The sequence below is a fragment of the Mus caroli genome, unplaced genomic scaffold (assembly GCF_978045245.1).
Source record: "Mus caroli unplaced genomic scaffold, Mus_caroli_1 scaffold_5, whole genome shotgun sequence".
NCBI classification, from domain to species: Eukaryota; Metazoa; Chordata; class Mammalia; order Rodentia; family Muridae; genus Mus; species Mus caroli.
The window spans coordinates 145,504,003-145,529,710 of NW_028227260.1; the positions used below are offsets into that span (position 1 = coordinate 145,504,003).

At 39.9% G+C, this 25,708-nt stretch overlaps 1 protein-coding gene across 15 annotated transcripts in view; it reads left to right on the forward strand.

The window, feature by feature from the left end:
- Nucleotides 1–25,708, forward strand: part of Cask (calcium/calmodulin dependent serine protein kinase) — a 328,516-nt gene that overhangs the window by 244,470 nt on the left and 58,338 nt on the right. For 10 of the 15 annotated variants that reach the window (XM_085838264.1, XM_085838256.1, XM_085838257.1 and 7 more), the window contains exons 11-12: nucleotides 667–684; nucleotides 10,331–10,452. In XM_085838264.1, coding sequence (XP_085694390.1) covers nucleotides 667–684; nucleotides 10,331–10,452 — 140 coding nt within the window. The remainder of the gene's footprint in view (nucleotides 1–666; nucleotides 685–10,330; nucleotides 10,453–25,708) is intronic. The other 5 variants (XM_085838258.1, XM_021152784.3, XM_029473085.2 and 2 more) reach the window with 1 other exon arrangement.

Sequence of the window (25,708 nt, forward strand, 5' to 3'; positions counted from 1 at the left end):
GTACTGTCTTTGTGTTCCACATTACAAAATACCTTTTCCATTCTGATGAAATTATAGTGGGTCCATTTAAAAAAGATAAGCCTACCAAAAGTAATAATTGTCCATCCCAATTTTGTCCCCCAATTTTTTTTCAAAATTCCTTTTACAACATTCTGAAGTTTGGGGACAGTAACTAAAGCTGCTTAGCCACAAAATGCAGCATGTTGTTTCCTTAAATTAAAACTACTAACAAATAAGAGTATGCATTTGAGAAATGTGAGTATTTAAAATCACATTCTAAAAAGTAAGCAGCTTCACAGCCTATCATCCAGAGGAAAGCAGAACATGTTTAGGTGTGCCATTGTAATACAAAGTAATTTTTTTCTGAAAGATACTTTTCCATTTTGATTATTGAAGTTTATTCATTATGCTTTTACTGGATTCCCTAAAGTTACTCTTATGATAAACAGTATCTTGTTGCTTTGTTACTTAATTAAAATGAAAATGTTCTCATATTTCAAAGCAAAGAATTTAGAATGAGATCAGAGTAATGTCTGAAATTTGGGGGGGGGTCAGCATGGGGGCTGTGCTTGTGGATTATCTAAAGGGCCCCAACTATGGCTTAATGACCTGCTTGCTCTAAAATCATAACATTTGTCCTTTGTCCATATGCTGCCTTCCTCCTAGGACTTCTAGCAGCAGAAAGTAGGTATCCCTTTGTTTTCCTCTAAGGTTTATCTTTATGCAAAAGTGTTTGGCTCTGCATGGTTCATAATTGGCTTGAGTTTTTCCATGGCTGCTTGTGTTTAGATGTTTAAAAGTGAATTTTAACACTGTCTGACCATAAAATAAGAACTTGTATATATTGATTTCCTGAGGCATTGTTATACAGCTGAATTTCTCAATTCTTTCAAGTGGTAGGGAGGAGGCAGTGTTAAAATTTCAACTATACTTAATATTATTTCACATTTGAAATTCAAACACGAATATATTCATTATGGGGAAAAGGTAACATTTTATTTTGAAGTTGGTTCCCAAGAAAACTTTTAGGGTAAGTGAGTTTTCTTTCGACAATTTTGTTACACATGAATGGTTTTATTACTGATACAAAAGCTGTGAAGTAAACTCTGAAATTGTGTCTTTTAATAACCCCCATCATCAGATACAGTGGCCGGGAAGCATACAGGTATACTGATACAGTCTCACACTCACGGAAACTGAGGCAGGAAGGTAACAAGTTGGAGACCAGTCTTGGCTATGTAGTGAGACCTTGTTGCAGAAAATAAATAACAAGTAAGAGTAATAGATATCCTTTAACTGCAAAGAGATATAATTTGAATATGTAAAAAAATTAAGCTGTACAAAATATGCACAAACAGAACATACACAAACAACAATGTGTTTGGGGGTTGTGTGTGTGTGTGTGTGTCTGTGTGTGTGTGTGTGTGTGTGTGTAAAACTGAAATTTTCCCAATAAAGAGGGTAGGTTACAACAATATTAGTATTTAAAATGCAATTAAAATTTAAAATTTACCTCAAAGTAATGCTGACTAAAGGAAAGTAATGAGACAAAGATAAATTAGAAAATGTGGGTGCTAACAATGAACTGAGTTGTCACTTTTGTTGCATTTACTATTTATAGCTAAAGTTACAGACAATACAAAAATCTAACCATATACTAGTGGTTTGTGGCTGAGAATGGCAGCACCTGTGGATCACAAGTAGGGTATGGCTTTGATAAGTGCCTCTGCCCACCTTTCAGAATTTTGCAGCTCGCACAGTAGTTAATAGAAATTATCATTTTTTATTGGATATTTTACTTATTTACATTTCAGATGTTATCCCCTTTCCTGGTTTCCCCTCCAGAAAACCCCTATCCCATCCCCCCACCCCTGCTTCTATGGGGGTGTTCCCACTCCCATCTCCCCACCCTGGCATTCTCCTACACAAGTCTTCACAAGACCAAGGGCCTCTCTTCCCATTGATGCCAGGTAAGGCCCCTTCGGCGCCTTCAGTCCTTCCCCTAACTCCTCCACTAGATTCTCTGTGCTCAGCCCAATGGTTGGCTGGGAACACCCACATCTGCATTGGTCAGGCTCTGACAGAGGCTCTCAGGAGACAACTGTATCAGACTCCTGTCAGCAAGCACTTCTTGGCATCAGCAATAGTGTCTGGGTTTGGTGTCTGTATATGGGATAGATTCCCAGGTCGGGCAGTCTCTGGATGGCCTTCAAAGTGTGGAATAGAAAATTTCTAATCCTCACTGGCTGTGGGCTTGTCAACAAGGCTGTTCACAACCCATCAGCTTGCTGCCCCAAATAAATGACTAAGGGGAAGGCAGGGGTTGTTCCTCATTGTTCCCAAGACAAGGGACAGTTTTTTAACCTTGCATCAGAAGTAACATTCTCTATGCTCAGGCCCCATGCCAGGAGAAGTAGTTGTGTGGTCAACAGCAGGGGACCAGATCTTAGGGGTTCAGAGGCTAATGACATATCCATGCCGGTGACTATAGAAATGGAAATCGAGCAAGCAAATAATCTATTCTTCCCCTCCCTCCCTCCCTCCTCTCCCCTTTCCCTTTTTCTCTCTTCTATCCTTTTTTAGTCAGCCACATCTATCACCATATTTGGGAAGGAACATCCTATCGGTCATACCTACCAGTCTGTATAAAACAACGCAAATGAGCATTTTAAGGCTAGCAGAATATTGTCAAAATACTTTGAAAAATGGTGCTCAAAAATGTTACTATTTGTGCCTAGTGGTGCACACCTTTAATCCCAGAACTCAGGAGGCAGAGACAGGTGGATCTCTACAATTTCAAGTCTAAGCTGGTCTACATAGTGAGTTCCAGCATAGACAGAGATCTTGTCTAGTTTACTAAAAGAAAAAAACTAAAAAAGAATGTTACTACTTGGAAACAGACTATTTTAATAAACATAATGTCACTAGAATTGTAGCCCTTGTGTGCTGATAAAATGTATATGTAGAATTCCTTAAGAAACTTAAGCTAAATACATTTTTGAGGTACCTGTGCCATAATCTGCACACAAAGAATCTAAGACATTTACTATCATATCCAAGTTTTCACAACTAGAATTGGATATAGTACACCTGCCAGCACTCAAAATACAGTTTCCACTGTGAGGTTCACTGTTGCTTATAACATGATTGAAAGCCTGAATTTGCTTTATTTTTCATGCATTGAAAATAAAAGTTGTTGGCTATGAGATGGTGGTGAGAAGAAACAGACTGCAGGTTGACAAGGGGGGATATTTTTTGAGTGATAACACTGTACACTTAAATTGGTAAGTTTAAATTAATAACGTATACTTGAGTAAGGAAAAAAATGAGACTAGGTCTCTCACTATGTCGCCCTAGCTAGCCTGAGATTCACTGTGTAGTAGACCAAACTGGCCTTCAACTCAGAGATCTGCCTTTCTCTGTCTCCTGATGCTGGCATTAAAGGCATATGCCACCACACCTGGAAAGACAAATTTTTTCAGCATTATATTACTTGGCTGGGGACAGGGTTCCCACCTATAATCACAGCTCCCAAAGGGGGCTGAGACAGGATAATCATAACTTCAAGACCAGCCTGAGCTGCATTATGAGACCCTATCTCAGAAAAGGTATCATGTTGCAAGGGAGAGTGCATGTGCAGTGGTGTAGTGGTGCATTAGTGAGCCACTTGTGGGATAGGCATAGTTCTACATGTAAACAAGAAATGCACGCGGATCTTCCCTGAAACAACTGCCAGGTAAATGTGGAAGCACCAAAAACCATTAAATGGTAAACTTAAGATGCATGTACTTTGCTGTATTTGAATTGTATCTGAGAGAAGAATTGAAATCTTTGCTGAAGTCTCTATGAGGAAGTGACTGGTGTCAGCCACTCTGCCACTTACTGTAACAAGGAGAAATGTGATGAATTGCCAGAGGGATAGCTGACAATACATGTGATAGAGCATACAGTAAGCTGTGGCCTAGGTGGTTGTCAGACTTTCTGCCTGCTTGGAATTGCTCAGAGTTTGCTCTGTGGGGGGAAAAGGGGTTGGGAGAGAGCCCACATCAGCGCTGAGAACCTCTTAGTTTAAACAGTATTCTGTTTGTTTTTCTGTCGTCCTTTTGGGTTTAATTTTACTTGGTAAAATTTTTTGTGAGACTTTTCCACTCTTATAATGAAACTGCTCTGTATCCCAAGCTTTGATTGACCTTAAAAACATATTCCTCTTTAAATAAATAGACCTAGAAAACATTTTTAAAGTAGTTGATATATTTCTGCTATTTTGACTGTTGTTTCATAATAGTAACAGAAGACTTTTCAGAAAACCTTTCTTAGAAGGGAGATTCTTTGGAAAAGTATAAGTGTTTAAAATTCAGTTGTATAGTTTTTCAATCTGAATTTTTAGAAACAAGATTGATTATTGAATGAACAGTGTAAAATGTTACCCTAAGGCAGGTATAATTGCTTTTAGTAAATTTACCAATGAAAATGTTTGGGCCAAGTCTGGGCCAGCAGATTGGTCAGTGGATAACACATGCTGCTCTTATAGAGAACACAAGTTCTGTTCCCAGGACCCACATCGGGTGATTCATAAGAGAATTCATAACTCCAGCTCATCTTGCTTTCACAGGTACATGTACACAGGTATATATAGCCACGCACATACTTACATAAATAATATTTTTTTTAAAAAAGGCAAGTAGTGGTGACACATGCCTTTAATCTCAGCACTCAGGAGACAGATTTCTGAGTTCAAGGCCAGCGTGATCTACAGAGTGATTTTTCAGGATACCCAAGGCTACACAGAAAAACCCTGTCTTGAAAAACAAATGATAAAATAAAAGTGTGGCCCAAATGCTAGAAAAGAACCTCATATGGTAAATACAAATGGAATGAAGAAGAAAATAGTTATTGCAAAGCACAGCATTACTGAACACATGATTCGGGTGCATTGCTAAAGGTAATCTGTGGTTTGAGGCAATAGAGAAGAGCACTGCAACAGGAGTCCCAGGTGGGTGCTAGCATTCATTCCTCTGCTCCCGGTCTGTTTGTGGCCCTTGGATAGGTCATTGAACCCTCATAAGCCTCTAGTTTTTCAAATACAAAAGCACTTGCCTACATAGCAGGTTATTGTAAAGTCATATAAGATAGCAAGGATAAAAACATAAATTGTCATATGTGTGTTATTATGAAGATAATTTCCATTATGATTTTTTTTTCTGTGCATGGTAGCTCATACCTGTAATCCCATCTCTCGGGAACACGAGACAAGAAAATCAGGAACTTGAGGTCATCCTGAACTATATAGTAAGACTCTATGTCTAAAAAAAATTTTTTTCCTATGGGTAAACCATCTATTCTAATACTTACCACTAAATTCTTCAAAATTTGTTTAGGAAAAATCTCTTTAATCAAGGACCCTTTGAAGCATCCTTCTCAACCAGACATTCTAAAAGTCCAGCCCATAACACAAAAGCTAATAGGGTGTCTGCAGTTATGCCATTAGATAGCTATCTCCTAGAGAAAGCTTGTAAGGCAGTTAGAATTTACTCTAGGGTTTTATAGGGAAAACATCATCTTCAATCTTGGAAAAGAATGCCTGGTTCCTATATGACAATATTGATCCACAATGAATACTAGTAACTGCTTAAACGTGTGTGTGTGTGTGTGTGTGTGTGTGTGTGTGTCTGTGTCTGTGTGTGTCTGTGTGTGTCTGTGTCTGTGTGTGTGATTGCTACTACAACCTGTATTTAAAATCTGAAGCAACAGCAATGGGGAAGCCCTACCAAAGTCTTTGTGTCCATTCATTTTTTCTGTTTATTAGGTATTTTCCTCATTTACATTTCAAATGCTATTCCAAAAGTCCCCCATACCCTTCCCCCCACTCCCCTACCCACCCACTCCCACTTCTTGGCCCTGGCATTCCCCTGTACTGAGGCATATAAAGTTTGCAAGACCAAGGGGCCTCTCTTTCCAATGATGGCTAACTAGGCCATCTTCTGCTACATATGCAGCTAGAGACACGAACTCCAGGGGTACTGGTTAGTTCATATTGTTGTTCCACCTATAGGGTTGCAGACCCCTTTAGCTCCTTTGGTACTTTCTCTAGCTCCTCCACTGGGGGCTCTATGTTCCATCCAATAGCTGACTGTGAGCATCCACTTTTGTGTTTGCCAGGCACCGGCATAGCCTCACAAGAGACAGCTATATCAGGGTCCTATCAGCAAAATCTTGCTGGCGTATGCAATGGTGTCAGCGTTTGGAGGCTGATTATGGGATGGATCCCCAGGTGTGGCAGTCTCTAGATGGTTCATCCTTTCATCTCAGCTCCAAACTTTGTCTCTGTAACTTCTTCCATGACCTGAAAAAGTGTCCATTCATTTTTATTACTTTTTTTTTCATTGAAACATGGTAGATCTTTTAGATGGGCTTGGTACATGATTAGAGATACCTGTTGTACACATTTGTCAGACCTAAAATGTGTTTTGTGGTTCTGCTGGTCAAACCCAAAGAAAGAAATAACAAGACTGCAGGACATGGTGGTACAAGCAGAGGCCGGAGGATCTCTTAGTATAAGTCCCGAGAGAGGAAAGGAGGGGAGGGGAGGGGAGGGGAGGGGAGGGGAGGGGAGGGGAGGGGAGGGGAGGGGAGGGGAGGGGAGGGGAGGGGAGGGGAGGGGGAGGGGGAGGGGGAGGGGGAGAGGGGAGGGGAGAGGAGAGGAGAGGAGAGGAGAGGAGAGGAGAGGAGAGGAGAGGAGAGGAGAGGAGAGGAGAGGAGAGGAGAGGAGAGGAGAGGAGAGGAGAGGAGAGCAGAGCAGAGCAGAGCCTTGGGTTCAATCCCCAGCTCTGCAAATAATAACAATAGTGGCTAAAGGTGAAGAAATATTTTATGATTGGACAAAAACATTCATTCAATTTAAAAGATGGAAGGGAAATAAATTAAAACAATAATTCTCCTATATAATTGCAAAAACTTGAAGTTAGGGACCTTTTGCAGAGCTGGAAATAGGCAACTTGCATACAACTGAAGAAATGCCCCGCTTTGTCCATTAAATGAATCCTGTTTGTGTATAAGCTATGACTATAATAAGTCACTTCAGAAGTGACAGGTAAGGAGGTTTAATAGGCCACTGGAGACCATGGGAATGCAGGCTAATAGATGTCTTTGATGTTTTCAGAAAGATAACCATCCACTGGCCCCATCAGCAGATACATCCCTTGCTTAAGATGGGGACTTCCTGCTCTTCCTCCTCCCCAGTCCTATCCCAGGACTATTCACTTCAAGGTGTAGTTTGCCTATTGCCTACACCAACCTGAGAGTCCCTTGAGGCCTTGAGAGCATATTTCTGTTTTCCTTGAAGCCCCTACCTAGTACCTGGCCAAAGGAGGAACATTCAGTTCAGTAAGGGACTTGGTCATTGTCTGACCCAATAGGGTAGGGTTGTATTGGCTACTAATAGAAACTAAAGAATTGTGAGTTGCTGTTATTGTGAATTCTCTTTTGATAACCTCAGTATCATTTAATTCCACTAGCCATGATGTGGTTTGGAGAACCAAAGATTCATAGGGACATTGGTGACTACTTTTTTTTCTACATGTTCTCTTTCCAAATCTTTCAATAAGGGAACAAAATTGATTTTGTGCTATTTTACAAGGGTTTGTTGTTATTATTCTTTGGGGCTTTTGTTTGTTTTGCTTTTGCTTGTTTGTTTGTTTGTTTGTTGCTACACTGAGCAAGGTAAAAAATCCAAAGAGGAGGATTGTGTCCTTGCATCTTTAGGAATGCCAGGGACAGTGGGAGCTAATTCCTACCTTGTACCTCTTCATTCCATTTGATATCTCCTGAAGGTTCCTGGTGAAAAACCTCAATAGCCTGATAGGCATAAATTATCCAAAATTTAAAAGTACCAATAGTTACTTCCCAACAAATAAATGGTTAAACTGGCATATCTGTGCCATGGATTATACAACTAAGCAATGAAGGAGAAACTGGATGACTACAGAGACGTATGCTAGGGTTCAAAAATAAAGAAGAGCCAATCTCCAAAGATCATATGCTATGTGATTTCATTTAGATAGCCTCCCTAAAACAGAAAAATTAGAGAAGTGGAGAACAGGTTGTTGGTTGTCAGGAATTAGGAAAGAGCAGAATGGGAGGCAAATGAATGGATCTAAGGCATCATGACAATGCCTTGTAGGGATAGATGTTTTGTAGCTTATTGTACCTATGTCACCATCCTGACTGTGATATCTACTAAGGTCTTTTTCAGATGGTATTTTCAGAGAAACAAATCTTCGTGTCATTTTTTTTACAAGTACATTACATCTATAACTATCTCAAAATAAAGACAGATTTTTAAAATAATCACAGTAGTTTTCGATTTGTGACTTAAACACCAAAACTTTAATGTAACTAAATAGTACTACAAACGTAAGTAGCTTATGCAGCAATTTGTTTTTGCTGTTGTAGAAACCTTGGAACATATAAGCAAAAACAGGGTGGGCTATGTAAGAAAATGATAACTACTGTTAGACTTCTACTGTATTTAGATTTATTTTTTTCCACTGTGTGTGTGTCTATATGTCTGTCTGTCTTGTTTTTTACTATAATTAGGGAAATATAAGTTCCATGGTTTTGTGTCTACTTTTCTAAATTTTATACCATAAGAATTCTCCTATGTCTTTAAATTTTTTTCAAAAACAATTTTCATTCATCTATACATGTCATTATGTAAGCATCCTAATAATTTACATAATCATTGTCTATTAAATTTATCTTCCATTTATAAGATAAACATCCTTGTACAGAATCCTTCTATTTTTCTCTTTAGGGTAGATTTTTGCAAATGAAACTAGCCCATTGAAACACATAGACATTTAAGGGTTTTGGTATATGTTGCCTGATTTCTGGAGAAATAACCCTGATTTACATTCTCACCAATAAGCACATTGTAATATTAGGGTAGGATCTGAGAATAAGAAGAACTAGAAACAGTTCCTAAAGAATATTTTATTTTTGTCTGAATCAGGGTTTTTCATACTGAATACTAACATTTTGGGTTAGATGACTCTTAGTTGTAGGGTGCTGTCCTAGATACTGGAGAATATTCAGTATCATCCCTCACCTCTACTACTACAGGCCACCCTCCCTTCCTGCTGTTGTCACAACCCAGAGTCGCCCCAGACACTAAGAAATATCCCCTAGGAGAGCAAAATCAAACCCACACAGTCAAGGACCACTGATCTGAAGACTTAGCTACGAATGAAGCACTTATTTTCAGACTTCCTTGGTATATACAAATTCGCTCAGGCCTCTTGGGATTCTTTTCTTATGGAGTGTATATTTGCATATTATGTGTAGTGTAAAACAGATTCGTTCTTTAAGGCTGTGTAAATGACTTTAATAATGTTCATGTGTATCTTTCACTAATGATACCTGCCTACTGTGCTGAGCATGAGAAAATGTATGGAAACTGAGAACACTCCCATTTTCTTTTCCCTACAAAAGAACTTTCTTTAACATATCCTGTGGTATTTGGATGTGTCCATTATGCACATGTCTGTTAATCTACCAGCCCTTTGTCATTGAGTCTGTATAAGGATCTGAGACAGTGACAGTGACTTTGCTTCTCTTGGTTCCATATGTAAAATTTCAAAAAGGAATAAATAGACTGAGGTCTTTGCTAACTAAAACTAAAAAAGCCTCCAAACTTATATTAAGTACCAAGAGCTCTTAGTTGATGGTCTCTGACTCTTTTCCATAGTTTCTTATACTGTCAGTATGTAATAAAATGTGTTTATAATATTGCAAAAAGCCTTAGGATCCCGATACCTTTACTGTCTAGCTGATGTATAACTTGCTGCACCCAGATCATCTATTATAGTAGCCCAGTTCTGTTGACAGAGTGCTTTAATTTTTTTTTTTAAAAAATATTTATTTTATGTATGTGAGTACACTGTCACTGTCTTCAGACACACCAGGAGAGGGCATCGAATCCCCATTACAGATGGCTGTGAGCCACCATGTGGTTGCTGGGAATTGAACTCAGGACCTCTGGAAGAGCAGACAGTGCTCTTAACTGCTGAGCCATCTCTCCAGCCCAAGTGCTTTAACTTAAACATACAAGATTAAGTTCACTTTAAAAGCAAAAGGCAGAAATACTTTGTTGAGAACATAAACACAAGGTATTCTGCCCTTAAATGACATGAAGCATTTGAGCTTCTCCTTCATAAAAACACAAGCCTTCTCAGTTCTGATACTCATTGTTATTAAGTGTAAGCTTAGGGTTGGAAAGGTTAATGTAACATTGACTATGCACTAGCAGTTTCTTTCCCATTTGTCCCCCCAGGAGCCGTCTCTCAGGTGCTGGACAGCCTCGAAGAGATTCACGCACTTACAGACTGCAGTGAAAAGGACCTAGATTTTCTACACAGTGTTTTCCAGGATCAACATCTTCACACACTGCTGGATGTAAGTCTTGTCTTTTTAAATTTTTCTTGTTTGAAAAACATTTAGTATTTAGCAGACTTCTTTATAGGGATTTCCAGATCTTACAGCATAGTACTCCCTTTTCAACTTCTTTGTATCTGTGAAAATGGGGAAAACCATCTAGTACAGGTTCCAAAGTAAACTAATCATATGCACAGTACAAATGCAGTATAGCCTAACCAGCCACAACGGGGAAATTGTGTGTACTTATAATTTGTGCACACAAGTGATAAGCAAGATTGTTAGAGTGTAGCACAACCCTAAGTTACCAAGGTAATTTTTCTACTATAACAAATTATTAATCTTAACAGTGATTTCTCTCTATTGCCTTAAAACATTATTTCTCAATCATGCATACAGAAGTGATAAAAAACTAAGAGGATACTGTGCAATGGAGTAGGTCTACACACATACATATTTAATATCGCTGGGACACCAGCATTTGCAAATTTGGTATCTTCAAATATAAAAGGGTGTTTCATTATTAAATTTGGCAGCAGATTAGGACCCAAATAACAACAAAAAAAAAAAAACCCCAGAAGCATAACCAGATGTGGTGGCACATGCCTCCACACTCAGCACTCAGAAGATAAAGGCAGGCAGATCTCTGAGTTTGTGACCATCCTGGTTTACATAGAAACTTATAGGACAGCCAAGACTACATAGTGAGACCCTGTCTCAAGAAAAGAATAGAAACAGAAACTGACCATTCGTGTCTGTTTTCAGTAAACTCTCAGAAAGCATAGTTGATTTCTACAGTGAAAATCTTGGGTGGTTCTGATGGTAATAGTGCATTTCAGGTGGTGTGCAGGAAATTTTTTCCCTTAAGAAGAGAACATAACTTCTTTGGGAGACCTAGAACTGTTTGGTACTTCTTGATTCACCCACCGCTAATGCAGATTGCACTAAGGCAAAGCAGGATGTGCTATAAAACATTCTGCTAGGTAATGTGGGGCAGGAAAGGAAAAAGGGGCTTTAACTGATTGGATATTTGATGACTAAATAAGTGTGGGCTTCAGGTGGGCATTGTTACCAGTGCTAAGATGTCCTGACAAGAAGGAACTTTTGAGATTTATTTAATACTGTTTCTCGAGAGCAGATCTTTTACTTTAAAATCCTGTAAAGCCCTTGAGGAACACTATAGGGAAAGCTAGCTTAAAATGCTGTGTCATGTTTCAACCTAATGCTGTATAATTATAGTTATTGAATGGGGGCTTCTCTTCATCAACTTGGTCAACTCAAATTAATTATATCAGATTTACTTAGTTACTTTAGCTTTATAGGTGGGTACATATTTATGAGGCTGTATGGGTACATGTGCACATGTATATGCATGCTTGTAGAGGCTGGAGATTGACATGGAACATCTTCTTTGGTCATACTCTACCTTATTTTTTGACACAGGATCTCTCACTAAACCTGCAGCTTTTGATTTTTCTGGGCTGACTGGCCAATGATCTCTAAGGACCACCCTACCCCCAGCATTGAACTTACAGACACAATGCTGAGCCCAGCTCTTTATGTGGATTCTGGGGCTCTGAAATCAAGCCCTAATGCTTATTCCCTGGTGCACACTTCACTCACAGACCATCTACCCCTCCCCTGGTTTGTTTTATACATATAAATCAACTCACTAACTGTTATAATAAACAGTTCTAAATTATGGGTATAGGAGCTGGAAAGAGAGCACACCTGGTTATTCAGAGGACCCAAGTTCAATTCCCACCACCCACATTAGACAGCTCACAACTGCCTGTAACTATAAGAGATCCAGTACCCTCTTGGCTTCTATAGGCAATCCTATATGCATTTGCACATAATTAAAAGCAGTGTAGAGTTGGTAAAGTGGCTCGGCATGTGAAGGTGCTTGCTGCCAAGCTTGATGACCTGAGTTCAATCACTGGGTCCCACATAGTAGGAGATAATCAACTCTTTTTTTTTAATTGTATTTGTAATTCATTTTTTACACTCCATATTTTATTGCCCCCACCCCCATCCACCCTCCGACTGCTCTACATCCCATATCACCTCCCCACCCCACCTCGCCTCCATGTAGCTAACCCCACCCCCACCCCCACCCCCACCCCCACTCCACCTGACCTCTAAACTTCCTGGGGTCTCCATTCTCTTGAGGGTTAGGTGCATCATCTCTGAATGAACACAGACCCGGAAGTCCTCTACTGTATGTATGTTAGGGGCCTCATATCAGCTGGTGTATGCTGTCCGTTTGGTGGCCCAGTGTTTGAGTGATCTCAGGGGTCCAGATTAATTGAGACTGCTGGTCCTCCTATAGGATTGCCCTTCTTCTCAGCTTCTTTCAGCCTTCCTTAATTCAACAACAGGGCTCAGCTGCTTCTGTCCATTGGTTGGGTGCAAATATCTACATCTGACTCTTTCAGCTGCTTGTTGGGTCTTTCAGAGGGAGATCATGATAGGTCCTTTTTTGTGAGTGTTCCATAGCCTCAGTAATAGTGTCAGCCTTGGGGCCTTCCCTTGAACTGAATCCCACTTTGTGCCTGTCACTTGACCTTCTTTTCCTCAGGCTCCTCCCAACCTCCTATTTCCTGGGGTTTCCTGTTTAAATTCTTTCTGCTGGCCCTCAGGGCTTCAGTCCTTTTCCCTCACCCAGTACCAGATTAGGCTTCCCTCTCCCCCGACTCCCCACCCCATCCACTTTTCCTCTCAGGTCCTTCCCTCCTTCCCTGCTTTTGATTCTTTTCTTCTCTCTCTCAAGTAGGACTGAGGCATCTTCACTTGGGCACTTGAGCTTGTTGACCTTTTTGAGTTCTGTGGGTTTTGTCCTGGGTTCTGTACTTTTTTTTTTTTTTTGGCTAATATCCAATTATTAGTGAGTACATACCATGTGTGTCCTAAGTTATCTCACTCAGGATCATATCAACTCTTATACATTGTCTTTGGCCTTTGACTTTAGAAGGTAGGGGACCTAGAAAAAACAACTTAGACACAAGCATAGATTCCCCATGTAACTCAGTGGTAGAACATTTGTTTAGCATGTACAAGATCCTTGGTTTGACCCTCAGCACCCATGAGACTGAGGCAGGAAGAACGCAAGCTAGAAGCCAGCCTAGTACGCATAGCAACAGTGTTTCAAAAAAGAGAAAGTATGGATGAATAGCTCTTGGGAAGAAACTTTTAAAACTTTGCCCATCCATTTCTTCTCCTTCTACTACTCCACACCCCATGCTTGATATGGATTGTTTGGTTTGACAGAGGCCTCAACAGTGACAACCACTGGCAGAACTGATTTAGGTTGCTGAGTTCCAAGAAACTGTTTTATGTTATTCTTATTAAATCAGTAACACTCAAAATATATATAAGTCTGAGAAGCTTTAAGCTGACAAAGCACATAGGAATAAGTTCCTAAGGATGACTGAAGAGCATCTGAAGGCTTGGTTTGCCCTCATCATGGCTTTAAATTTAAACAAGTTTAGTTTTCAAGAAGACACTGTTAGAACTTAAAGAGAACACAATTTCCATTGTGTTGAAATGCCTGTCATTTGCAGCCACGTGAATGAGCCTAGAGAGCATTATGATTAGTGTAATAATCCAGACACAGAAAGACAGCTGCAACGTGATGTCACTCAGATGTGGGATGTAGCACTGCTCTCACAGAAAGTAGGGAGAAAGAATAGTCATTATGAGCAGCTGGGCATGCTGGTAGTGGGAGGACAGACAGCATGCACCAGCTGATAAGAGGCCCCCAACACACATACAGTAGAGGACTTCCAGGTCTGTGTTCATTCAGAGATGATGAACCTAACCGTCAAGAGACTGGAGGCCCCAGGGAGTTTAGAGGCCAGGTGGGGTGAGTGGGGAGGTGGAATGGGATGTGGAACAGTTGGAGGGTGGATGGGGGGAACAAAATATGGAGTGTAAGATAATTAATTAGTTAATTTAAAAAAGAATAAAAGAATTCTAATGCGACGGGCGTGGTGGTGCACGCCTTTAATCCCAGCACTTGGGAGGCAGAGGCAGGCGGATTTCTGAGTTCGAGGCCAGCCTGGTCTACAATGTGAGTTCCAGGACAGCCAGGACTATACAGAGAAACCGTGTCTCGAAAAACCAAAAAAAAAAAAAAGAATTCTAATGCAATCAGAAGAAAAAGGAAGAAGGAGGAGGAGAGGAGGAGGAGAAAGAGAGAGAGAGAGAGAAAATAAGAACCAGATAAATAGAGAGGTGTATTTATTGGTAAAAGCAGTACTCTCCCATATTAATCTATACCATTCGTATCAATATTTAAACAGTATTTATTTGTAGAAGTTGATACAATGGGACCTGAGGGAGTGGTAGCTTTGCTACTATACACAAGGCTATGAGTTCCATAACCAGCATTAGGGAAGGAAACAGTAGAGAACCAGAAATTGACATGGTGATCCTGAAATTTATGTAGAAATGTCAAAAAAATGACAAAGAATAATAACATAAGAGAACTGACTTCAAAACTTACTATAAAGCTACAAAAAACCAAAATAATTTGGTATAAGTATAGATATATAGACGGATGGAACAAAAATATTTAGAAATAAACTCTCACATTTATAACTAAGATGTCACAGAAGATGCCAAGACAATTAAATGACAACGCAATAGTCTTTAGATGGGACCACCACTATTGGGCCTCCATAAGGAAAAATATGAACTTGGACTCTTACACCACATATAAAAATTATCTCAGAATGAACCATAATCTCAAAGGGAATTGTAGATTCATTTTAAGAGTTTAAAATTATAAATTTTGTTTTGTTTTTGTGGTGTTGGGAGCAAACATGGGATAACATATCTGTTAGGCAAGTGCTTTGCCACTAAGGTACCTCACTAGTGACATGGCCCCTAAAACTTTGAAAATACACACACACACACACACACACACACACACACACGAGTAAATTTTCATTGCATGCAATGGGCAAACACAAGGGAATTGGGAGAAATCTTCTAAAACTGGATTGAGATAATTATGTAACTATTAGTTAAGGTTTTCTGCAGTAACAGAACTGATATAATGAATATATACTACCAAGGGGCTTACACAATGTAGTGCAGATATCCAACAGTGAGTATTTACACACTGGAAAGGCTAAGTACTCAGTAGCTGTTCAGTCCATGAGGTTGAATACTTCAGCGATTCCAATATTATACTCAAGGACTAGAGGATTCCTAGACAGCTACTGGTCTTCACTCTATGTTGGAAGAAGCTAGATTCCAGTGTCAGCAAAATATGGACAAAGCAGCATCAGCAACAAGATGCATTTGCCAGCAAGGAACAAAGGCAGGCAGGCATAAAGCAGCACTGCTTTTTCCTTACACTCCTTTCCCCCTAGACTGTGGGGTGCTGCCTACTCTAGGAGAAGGTCTTTCCTCTTGTTAACCCATCCAGGAAGCCCTTTATGGACCTGGCCAGAAGTTCATGGTTCTAATTTAATGCCAGATTTAATTCAAGTTGACAAGCAAAATAAACCATCACAGCTATATGTTTACCAGCCATCATCAATCTATTCACTTATAGTGGCCGCACTGTGTACTTGAACAAAGCCCTCATAAATGAGAGAAAGCAATGAGGTTTTTCTTTAACCTTATCTTAGCATTTTTGTAACCTTTCCAGATAAGGTTATTTTAAGAACTACAGGTGTAATGCTTACCTAGCATGCAGAAAGCCCTACATTCAGTCCTCATAAATCAGATATGGCTGACTGTACATGCCTGTAGTCCAAGCACTCAGGAGACCATGGCAGAAGGCTCATCCCCTGGTCATCTTCTGCTACAGAATGAGTAGACACCAGCCTGAGGTACATGAGACAATATCTCAAAAACAAATGAAGAAAAGGAAGCAGCAGCTTGTTGGAAAATACTATGAGTTATACATCAGTGAGAAGAACGCAGCAGGACAGTGTTCTTGTGATCAGTCCATCTACATTCAAGTATGCATTTGCCACTTCCCACATTTCAAAGATTTTGGCAGATATCATATAATATAATATAATATAATATAATATAATATAATATCAACATTTGGACATCTTATGGTTATGATATGAACCTAACATTTAAATTGACCATTGCACATTGTTTTGTTTTCAGTTTTCATTAGCATTCTCTAATCAAACCATTTTTTAATGTTCATTTATGAGAGAAAATTATCTTAAGATTCAGAACAAAGTTAAGTCGAGGCTAATTTGTCAAAAATTTGTCATGATTCTGTAGATTAGAATAGTTTCCTATCTTTTTTTAAATTTTCTGAGATTTATTTTTAATTATGTATATGTAAGTGCAGGTACCCACAGAGGCCAGAAGAGAGTATAAGATCCCCTGGAGTTGGAGTTACAATAGTTGTGGGTGACCCGTGTGCATGCTGAGCCATCTCTTTTTTTTTTTTTTAAACTTTATTTCTTTATTAGATATTTTCTTTATATACATTTCAAATGCTATCCCGAAACTTCCCTATACCCTCCCCCCCCCCCCGCTACCCTACCCACCCATTCCCGCTTCTTGGCCCTGGCATTGGTACTGGATCATACAAAGTTTGCAAGACCAAGGGGCCTCTCTTCCCATGATAGCCGACTGGGCCATCTTCTGCTACATATGCAGCTAGAGATACGAGCTCTGGGGGTACTGGTTAGTTCATATTGTAGTTCCACCTATAGGGTTGCAGACCTCTTCAGCTCCTTGGGTGCTTTCTCTAGCTTCTCCATTGGGGGCCCTGTGTTCCTACTTATAGATGACTGTGAGCATCCACTTCTGTATTTGCCAGGCCCTGGCATAGCCTCATACGAGACAGCTATATCAGGGTCCCTTCAGCAAAATCTTGCTAGTGTATGCAATAGTGTCTGGGTTTGGTGGCTGATTATGGGATGGATCCCTGGGTGGGGTAGTCTCTGGATAGTCCATCTTTACATCTTAGCTCCAAACTTTGTCTCTGTAACTCCTTTCATGGGTATTTTGTTCCCTATTCTAAGGAGGAATGAAGTATCCACCCATTGGTCTTACCTCTTCTTGATTTTCTTGTGTTTTGCAAATTGTATCTTGGGTGTTCTGTGTTTCTGGGCTAATATCCAGTTATCAGTGAGTGCATATCTAATGACTTCTTTTGTGATTGGGTTACCTCACTAAGGATGATATCCTCCAGATACATCCATTTGTCCAACAATTTCACAAATTCATTGTTTTTAATAGCTGAGTAGTACTCCATTGTGTAAATGTACCACATTTTCTGTATCCATTTCTCTGCTGAGGGACACCTGGGTTCTTTCCAGCTTCTGGCTATTATAAATAAGGCTGCTATGAACATAATGGAGCATGTATTCTTATTACCAGTTGGAACTTCTTCTGGGTATGTGCCCAGAAGAGGTATTGCTGGATCTTCCGGTAGTATTATGTCCAATTTTCTGAGGAACCTCTAGACTGACTTCCAGAGTCATAGGACAAGCTTGCAATCCCACCAGCAGTGGAGGAGTGTTCCTTTCTCCACATCCTCGCTAGCATCTGCTGTCACCTGAATTTTTGATTTTAGCTATTCTGACTGGTGTGAGGTGGAATCTCAGGGTTGTTTTGATTTGCATTTCCCTGATTATTAAGGATGTTGAACATTTTTTCAGGTGTTTCTCCATGCTGAGCCATCTCTACAGCACCATTTTTGGCACTGTAAAATGTACAGTTCTATGGGGCTAAGTGCATTTACATTGCTGTTCAACTACTGCAACCTTCTATTTTCATCTTTCTCAACTGAACTAAAACATAAAACAATACCGTCATCCTCTCTCACTCTTAGCTCATGACAGTCATAATTCTACTTACTGTTTCTATCAGTGTTATTATTCCAAGAACATCAGTGAGTCACAAAATATTTATCTTTTTAATGTTTTTAATTATGTGGGGGGGTGTGTATGGGTACGTGTGGGTGTGAATGCATGTGTGTTTGTGTGTCCTGCTACTTTAGGTGCACATATGCCATAGTATTTATGAAGATCAGAAGTCACTTTTTAGGAGTTGACTGCCTCCTTCCACCATGTGGGTTCTGAAGATTAATTTCAGGTTATCAGGCCTTGGGACAAGCAACTTTACCCACTTAGATACCGCAGTAGTCCAGTATCTGTCTTTTTATTACTAGCCTATTTTATTTAGCATCATGGTCCTTATGGGTCATCCATGTTGTATTAGAATTTCCTCTCTTTTTAAGGTTGAATAGTAGTCTATTTTGTGTGTGTATATTGCATTTTTCTCTCCCACTCCCCCACTCTCCATGTTATGTGGTAAATATGTACAGGAAAAAACAGCTTCTCAAAATGCCAATCACAGAGATTTCTACCTTGGTTCATTCGTCACATAATTGCGCTTTCTGGATCCCAAGTTGGTTCCTATATTCTTTCTCATTTTTCAAAGAATACACTATCTTCTCTGAGTATGCTATGGATTACAGGGGTTTATTGTGGCTCCTGTTTTTGGGGGGTTTTGGATTTTTGGTTTTGTTTTGTTTTTTGTTGTTGTTGTTTTTGTTGTTGTTGGTTTTTTTTTTTTTTTGGATGGATTGCATAAACCAGAGTTTGAAATTCACTTTGCAATACTAAAGTAGATCCTACAATACTAAATTCAAGTTCAAGTTATTCAGTATGTGCCGGGCCCTACCCAAGGATATGCTAAATTCCAGAGTAGGACTCTAATCGCTGCTTTACTCTAGTCACTAGTTTCTGTGGTATAACATACTTCTTAAGATGAAATACAAGGTTGGTTTAAGATTTCTAAAAGGTGCTTTGTTTAGTGATGCTGTTCAAAGAAATAGAAGTACAATTTTCTAATACTGCATGTAATGGAGAATCATCTGTATGACTAATATTTTAATGTCTTCTTTTTAACTACTCAAAATAGACTGGGAGCTAGAGAGTTGATACAGTGGTTAAGACTACTTACTGTTCTCCTGAGGACTAGAGGTCAGTTCCTAGCACCTATATCAAATAGCTCACAACCATCTGTAACACCAGCTCCAAGGGATCTTATACTATCTTCTGGACTCTGTGGATACCTGAACATATGTAGAATACACTCTGTCACATACAGAAAGAGGTGAGAAAGAAAGGAGAAAAGGGGAGAGAAGGAGGAAGAAGAGAGAGAGAGATTTTAATTAAATAGATTTGAAAATTCTGTAATACATAAGTTTTTAGGGAGAAAATGGTACTGATAGGATAGACAAATATTTACTCCATAAAAGAAAGATCACCCTGGTGGGGTTTTTTTTTTGTGGGGGGTATATACCTCAGCAAAATTGAAATTTATTTTTTTATTTACAATCCAGTCGTTCCCCACCCTAACCCCCTCAGTCCCCTCTCCCAGAGTTACTCATCCCATTTCCTCCTCCCCCTTGCATCTTTGAGGGTGCTCCCCCCACCAGACCTTCCCCTTCCCTGGGGCCTCAAGTCTCTTAAGGATTAAGTGCATCTTCTCCCACTGAAGCCAGACCAGGCAAACCTCTGCCAGGAGCCTCAGACCAGCCTGTGTATGCTCCTGGTTGGCAGCTCAGTCTCTGGGAGCTTCCTGGGGTCTGGGTTAGTTGAGAGTGCTGGTTTTCCTATGGGATCACAGTCCCTTTTGGCTTCTTCAATCTTTCCCCTAATTCAACCATAGGGGTCCCTGGTTGGGTGTAAGTATCTGCTTCTGTCTCAGTTAGCTGCTGGTAGAGCCTCTCAGAGGACAGCCATGCTGGGTGGGCTTCTGTCTGTAAGCACATCATAGCATCAGTAATAGTGTCAGGTCTTGGTGCCCTCCCATGGGATGGATCTCAAGTTAGGCCAGTTATTATACTGCCTTTCCTTCAGTCTCTCCTCCATTTTTGTCCCTGCAGTTCTTTTAGACAGGAACAGTTCATTATGAATTTTGCAGGCAAATGGATGGAACTAGAAAATATCATCCTGAGGTAACTCGGACCCAAAAGGACATGCATGGTGTGTCCTCACTGATAAGTGGATATCAGCCAAAAAGTACAGAATACCTAAAATACAACCCACAGACCATAAGAAGTGTAACAAACAGAAAGGCCCAAGTGAGGAGACTTTATTCCCACTTAGAACAGGGAAGGAAATAATCATGGGAGGCAGAGGGAGGGAGGGACCTGAGTAGGAGAGGGAGCAGGGAGGGGAAAGGGGGAACAGGATCAGGTATGGGGGGGGGGAACAGGAGAGAAGCCCTGGGACCAAGAGAATGAATGGAGATAAGCAGCCTCAGGGGTTGGGGTAGGAGATGGTGGACCCTCTAGAATATACAGGAGACCGAGGAGGTGAGAAACTCTAAGGGCTCAGTGGGGGTGCCCTTAGCCAAAATGCCCAACATTGGGGAGAGGGAACTACCAGGGTCTCAAGGGGAAGGGACAGGGTTACTAACCCACAGTCAACATTTCTGACCCAAAACTCACCATGGTGGTTTTTATAACATTTTGTAAATTGTGGAATCACAATGATGCAAAATCATTCTTAGATGTGTAAAAACATTTTTCTTTCAGTTTATAAATTTATAGTTCCTCAATTTTTCTGAAAATGCCATTTTACGTTGTACAATATTCCTTTCAGACCTGCACTATCTCATTTTTAATGTCTGAAAGGGACTTTCATTTTTGGTTTTATTTATATTAAAGAGTTGGGTTTCCCCGGGCTATCCAGGAACTATGCGGTTTAAACTTCCTGGGTAGGTATCTAAGCTGAAGATCTCAAGTTGGTATGTTAATTTGGGCAGGAAAATATAGTTTAGATCTCAGAAACTTTTCTCCAGTTTACAACTTCAAAAAATCATCTTCAAAGTGATAGCTGCTTGTCGGTTCCCTAAATGTTAGTATTAACTCGCCTGCCTTTCCCTAACATTTTGCTGGATTTCAAATATATTATATGTGAAAAAAAAGTCCTTTTGCCTAGCACTTCTCAGTTCACTAAGGCATGATATTGGAACTTGGTTCCTGTTCCTTGAGACTGTGAAGGGAGTCTCTGACAGGCTGTCTCTCATCTCATGACTGCCGTCTCATGTAATCTTTCTCACACTCTTCCTATCTGTCTCACTACAGTTGCGGGCACATTTCATTATTTTGGAGCTAAAAATGAACTTGAATTATTTTCCAACAAAAAGTTGCTTCAGTGTCTTTAAAGTAACTGGTCGCTAATGAACTTAACTCTTCTTCGAAGCTCTAGAAGGAAGCTCTTCATTTTTTGATCTATATTTAGAGTCTTGTTCCAAAAGTTACAATCTTGTCTCAAGTGGTATATATTCTTGTCCTTTATAAGGTTTTCTCTGTGGAAAAAGAAAAGGTTGATGAGCTACACAACCCAGGAATCGTTATTTCATAGTATCTTCCCACTAATTTTAATTATAGAATATTTAAAATAGATGTGGAACAAATACCTAAATGTGGAATATGTGAGCAATTATTTCTATTTGAGGACTAAGAAATCAAGAGTGAAATGTAATGCTGTGTTAAAAATAGGAGCTGCCTTTAATGCTTTACAAATAAATTAAAAGTGATTGATTTCATCTATCTGTTGGAAAGTGCATGCTTAGGAGATAGGAAGTGGGTATTACCATTGAGTTGACTCTGCTCTGTTTGCACCATCTGTAGAATACAGTTTCCCAATGGAGTTGCAGTGACTCCAAGGAGGAGGTGAAGTGTGTCTGTGCAGCTGTGTGTGGTCATATCTGACCCAGTGCCAAAGACTGGCAGGGAGCAGGTCTGTCTGGGAGTGACACAGTGTGAGACAGCCTGTTTCCCTTGCAACTGTTCACATTTCATTGTTTTTGCCTTGATTCTATGTGTGTGGTTTGTGTGTGTGTGTGTGTGTGTGTGTGTGTGTGTGTGTGTGTGTGTGTGTAGTGCTGAACTTGGGTAGCTAATTTCTTTAGAAAAAGAATGCAAACAGCCAGAGTTCCTCATCTTTGTCTTCCCTCTAGGAATAATCTATTAACATCTTTCTATCCCCTCTCCCACTCCCTTCAGCATGCCAGCCTTATAAATATGCTTTATTATCTTCAGATTTAAGGAATGCAAATGACAAAAAAATCTATTTTGATGTTACCAGTCTACCTTGAACTTATAAGTCTGGAGCAGAACTTGCAAGTTATCACCCTCAAGCCAAATCCAGCCAACCACTTATTTGATACATATTTTACTGAAACACAGTCTATTCATTGTTAACAGCTGCTTTTATACAACACAACAGGCTGTAATAGTAGTGACAGAGACCACATAGCCCCTAAAACCTAAAAAGTTCCCTTTTGGCCAGCAGAAGATTAAGGTTACTTAACATGACAAAACCATGCAATTACTTAATATGACACAACCAGCAACTGATTAACTTCCAGATCATATGTAGTTTATTTTTGCCATGATCTATGAATCGCATTTTCTGAAATTTCCCCCTGAACTATTACTAAAGGCACCTTCCTAGCACGAGTTGTTAGTTGTTAATCTATTTCTAAATTCTAACATAACCCAGAGAGGTCTGGTATGATCCAGAAGGCCATGCTCTTGTGCCCTGCTGCTCTGCTTGTGTAACCCTAAGTGCAGCATTTCACATACCTAGACATTCCTTTTCTCCTCTTTGTTGAACAGCTTTCAGTTGCTATGACAAAACACCTGAGATAATCACCTTAAAAGGAAGAAAAATATTTTGGCTCACAGTTTTAGAGGTTTCAGTTTGTTCTCCTATTGCTTTGGGCCTATGGGAAAGCAAAACATCATGGCAGAAGAAGCTACCCACTTCATGACACACAAAAAGCAAAGAGAAGAAGTGAATGGAATACTACCATCTATTTCAATGGCACAGTCCCACCGACCTACCTTTTCCTACCAGACCCCACTTCCTAAAGGTTCTACCACCTCCCACTAGTGCCACAAGCTGGCAATTATGCCTTTTAATACATGGGTGCTTGGGTGATATTTATCCAGACTATAGGATTCTCTTTAAAATAAAGAAATAGAATTGTATTTATACCTAAGGTCTTCTCTATATTTAAAGAAAAATTTGTTTAGTAAGTCAGACTTGAAAGACCCACAAAAAATTAAATATGTACAAAATGTCTTTGATTTCAGGGGAAAAATTTTTAGTATGCAAGCAGGATCAAATAGAAATTGTATCTGGTTCCCAAAGAAACAAGCTAAAATAAGTATTCTGCTGTGTTTATTTTTGTGGTACTCTATTTTTTTTACAAATATGTATTTATAATTGCTACATACAAGTTCAAATTTTTATTTTTTGAAGAAAACAAATATGAAACACACACTGTGTCCTGTTACCTTATATTGGAAAACTCAAGGGTCATGGAGAAGAAAAAGAATCCCTTACACAGCATGTTCTATAATCACCAACATTAGACGGCCACTTCCTTTTTGGTTGTTGATGCCCTTGGTGTAGCAGACATGCCAGTGTTGGTGCTGTTCTGAGTTGCAGCCTTAGCATAGTTGGCACAGCGTACAGCTAGCCTCAGCAACACACTCTTGTCTCCTGCCCCGTGATGTTACCCATAGCTCCTATTTCTGGTTCTTCTTGCTCTGTTCAGGCAGTCCTCTTGGACAAGACTCCATCAGAATAGCCTTGCTCAGGTTACCTCTCATACATTTCTTTGACTTAGAGGAAGCATGCATTCTTACTTTAAGATGTGCTGCAAGTGTGGGCTATCCCAGATGAGGCATAAAAGGAAGCCCTCGCATACTAAAGGAACAGATACAAGTCATTTTTCGCTTAACCTAAAATACCACATGTTGACCCTCCCCAAGGATTCTCTGAACAAAGCTATCTTTCCTAGTGCAACATTGTAGGACTGGACTATAACTTGCTGCAACTTGGCAAGCCCTGGCCAGAGACCAAGGCAAGAAGCTCCACTCTCTGGAACTTCCAGTTCTGAGACAAGATTTTCTGGAGGACTTCCTACCCTTCACTTTTCATAGGGGGAAGAATAGGTCCCTCTCCTTCCCTTCTCAAGAAGGGGAAGGGAAAATCAAATGTGAGCTCTCCCTAATTCTGTGACTCCTACACATGTCAGGCTTCTGCCTCCCTAGGAAGAATAAGGCTTAGGCTGAGTGTGGAAGGAACGCTGGCTGCTGTGCAGCAAGCTCTACACCAGCACTGTCAGCTTCCTGTTGGCCTTAGATGAAGTTCTTTTTTTATTATTAGCCAACATGATTTTATTGCTCGTGTACACAAGAGAATTTATACCACCAGAGCAGAGGTTGTGGACAACTCAATTTCCAATTGGGTGGAAGTACCTGCTTAGTCTTTTAGTGTCAAGCCAACTGGTAATTTCTGCTCTCTATCAGAATCAGGTGGAATTTACCGTCCTTATCCTTTCTGTTCCTCTCAAGATGCTTGTGGACAATAACTGCTTTCTTAATCAAATGGCAGAGATTCTTGGGGAGATCTGGGACAAGGCCTTGGGATTCTCAAGATTTTATTACCAGTGACACAGCACCCATTCATGATGGTGGAGGTCTAACAGCAAAGACAAAGTTGTGTGTGTGTGTGTGTGTGTGTGTGTGTGTGTGTGTGTGTGTGTGTACGTGTGCACACTGTGACTGCGGCTGTATGTGTGCATGTGTCAGGCCATACCAAAAGCACAGAGTTTTATCTGAGCACCTTCCTTACAATATAGGCATGAAAGGTCTGAGATTCTAGGAACCTCTATGCCACTTAGGAAGTCATCCTAAAGCTGGAACTTTACTTTAAAGCTAGTTCTGACTTCACTGTTGTCTGTTTTTCCCATCTGTCAAATGGGAATAACAGAGGCACCAGCCTTGCAGGAGAAGCTGTGGTTAAGTGGATGCATTTATATTAAGGTCTTTGACTAGTAATTAGCATCTAGTAAGTGCTCAGTAAAAGAAGCATCATTCTTCCTAGTGTGCAGGTTAAGTATCTCTAATCTGAAATGCTTGAGAACTGAAGGGTTTTATACTGAGGATTTCTTTTCCAACAGTAAATATTTGAGTACACGTAATGATATTTTGGGGTTAGGAGCAAAGTCTAAACATAAAATTCAGTTATGTCCCATATATAGCATGTACACACGGCCTGAAAAGAATTTTATGCAACATTTTTAGTGTGTCTGGAATTTGGGTACAACCTCTCATGTGAGGTTAGATGTGGAATTTTCCACTTCGAGAGTCAGTATGGTATTTTAGAAGTTTCAGATTTGGGGGCATTTCAGATGTTGGAGCATTTCTAGTTTTAAAGCATTTCAAATTTGTAATTTTTTCTTTCAT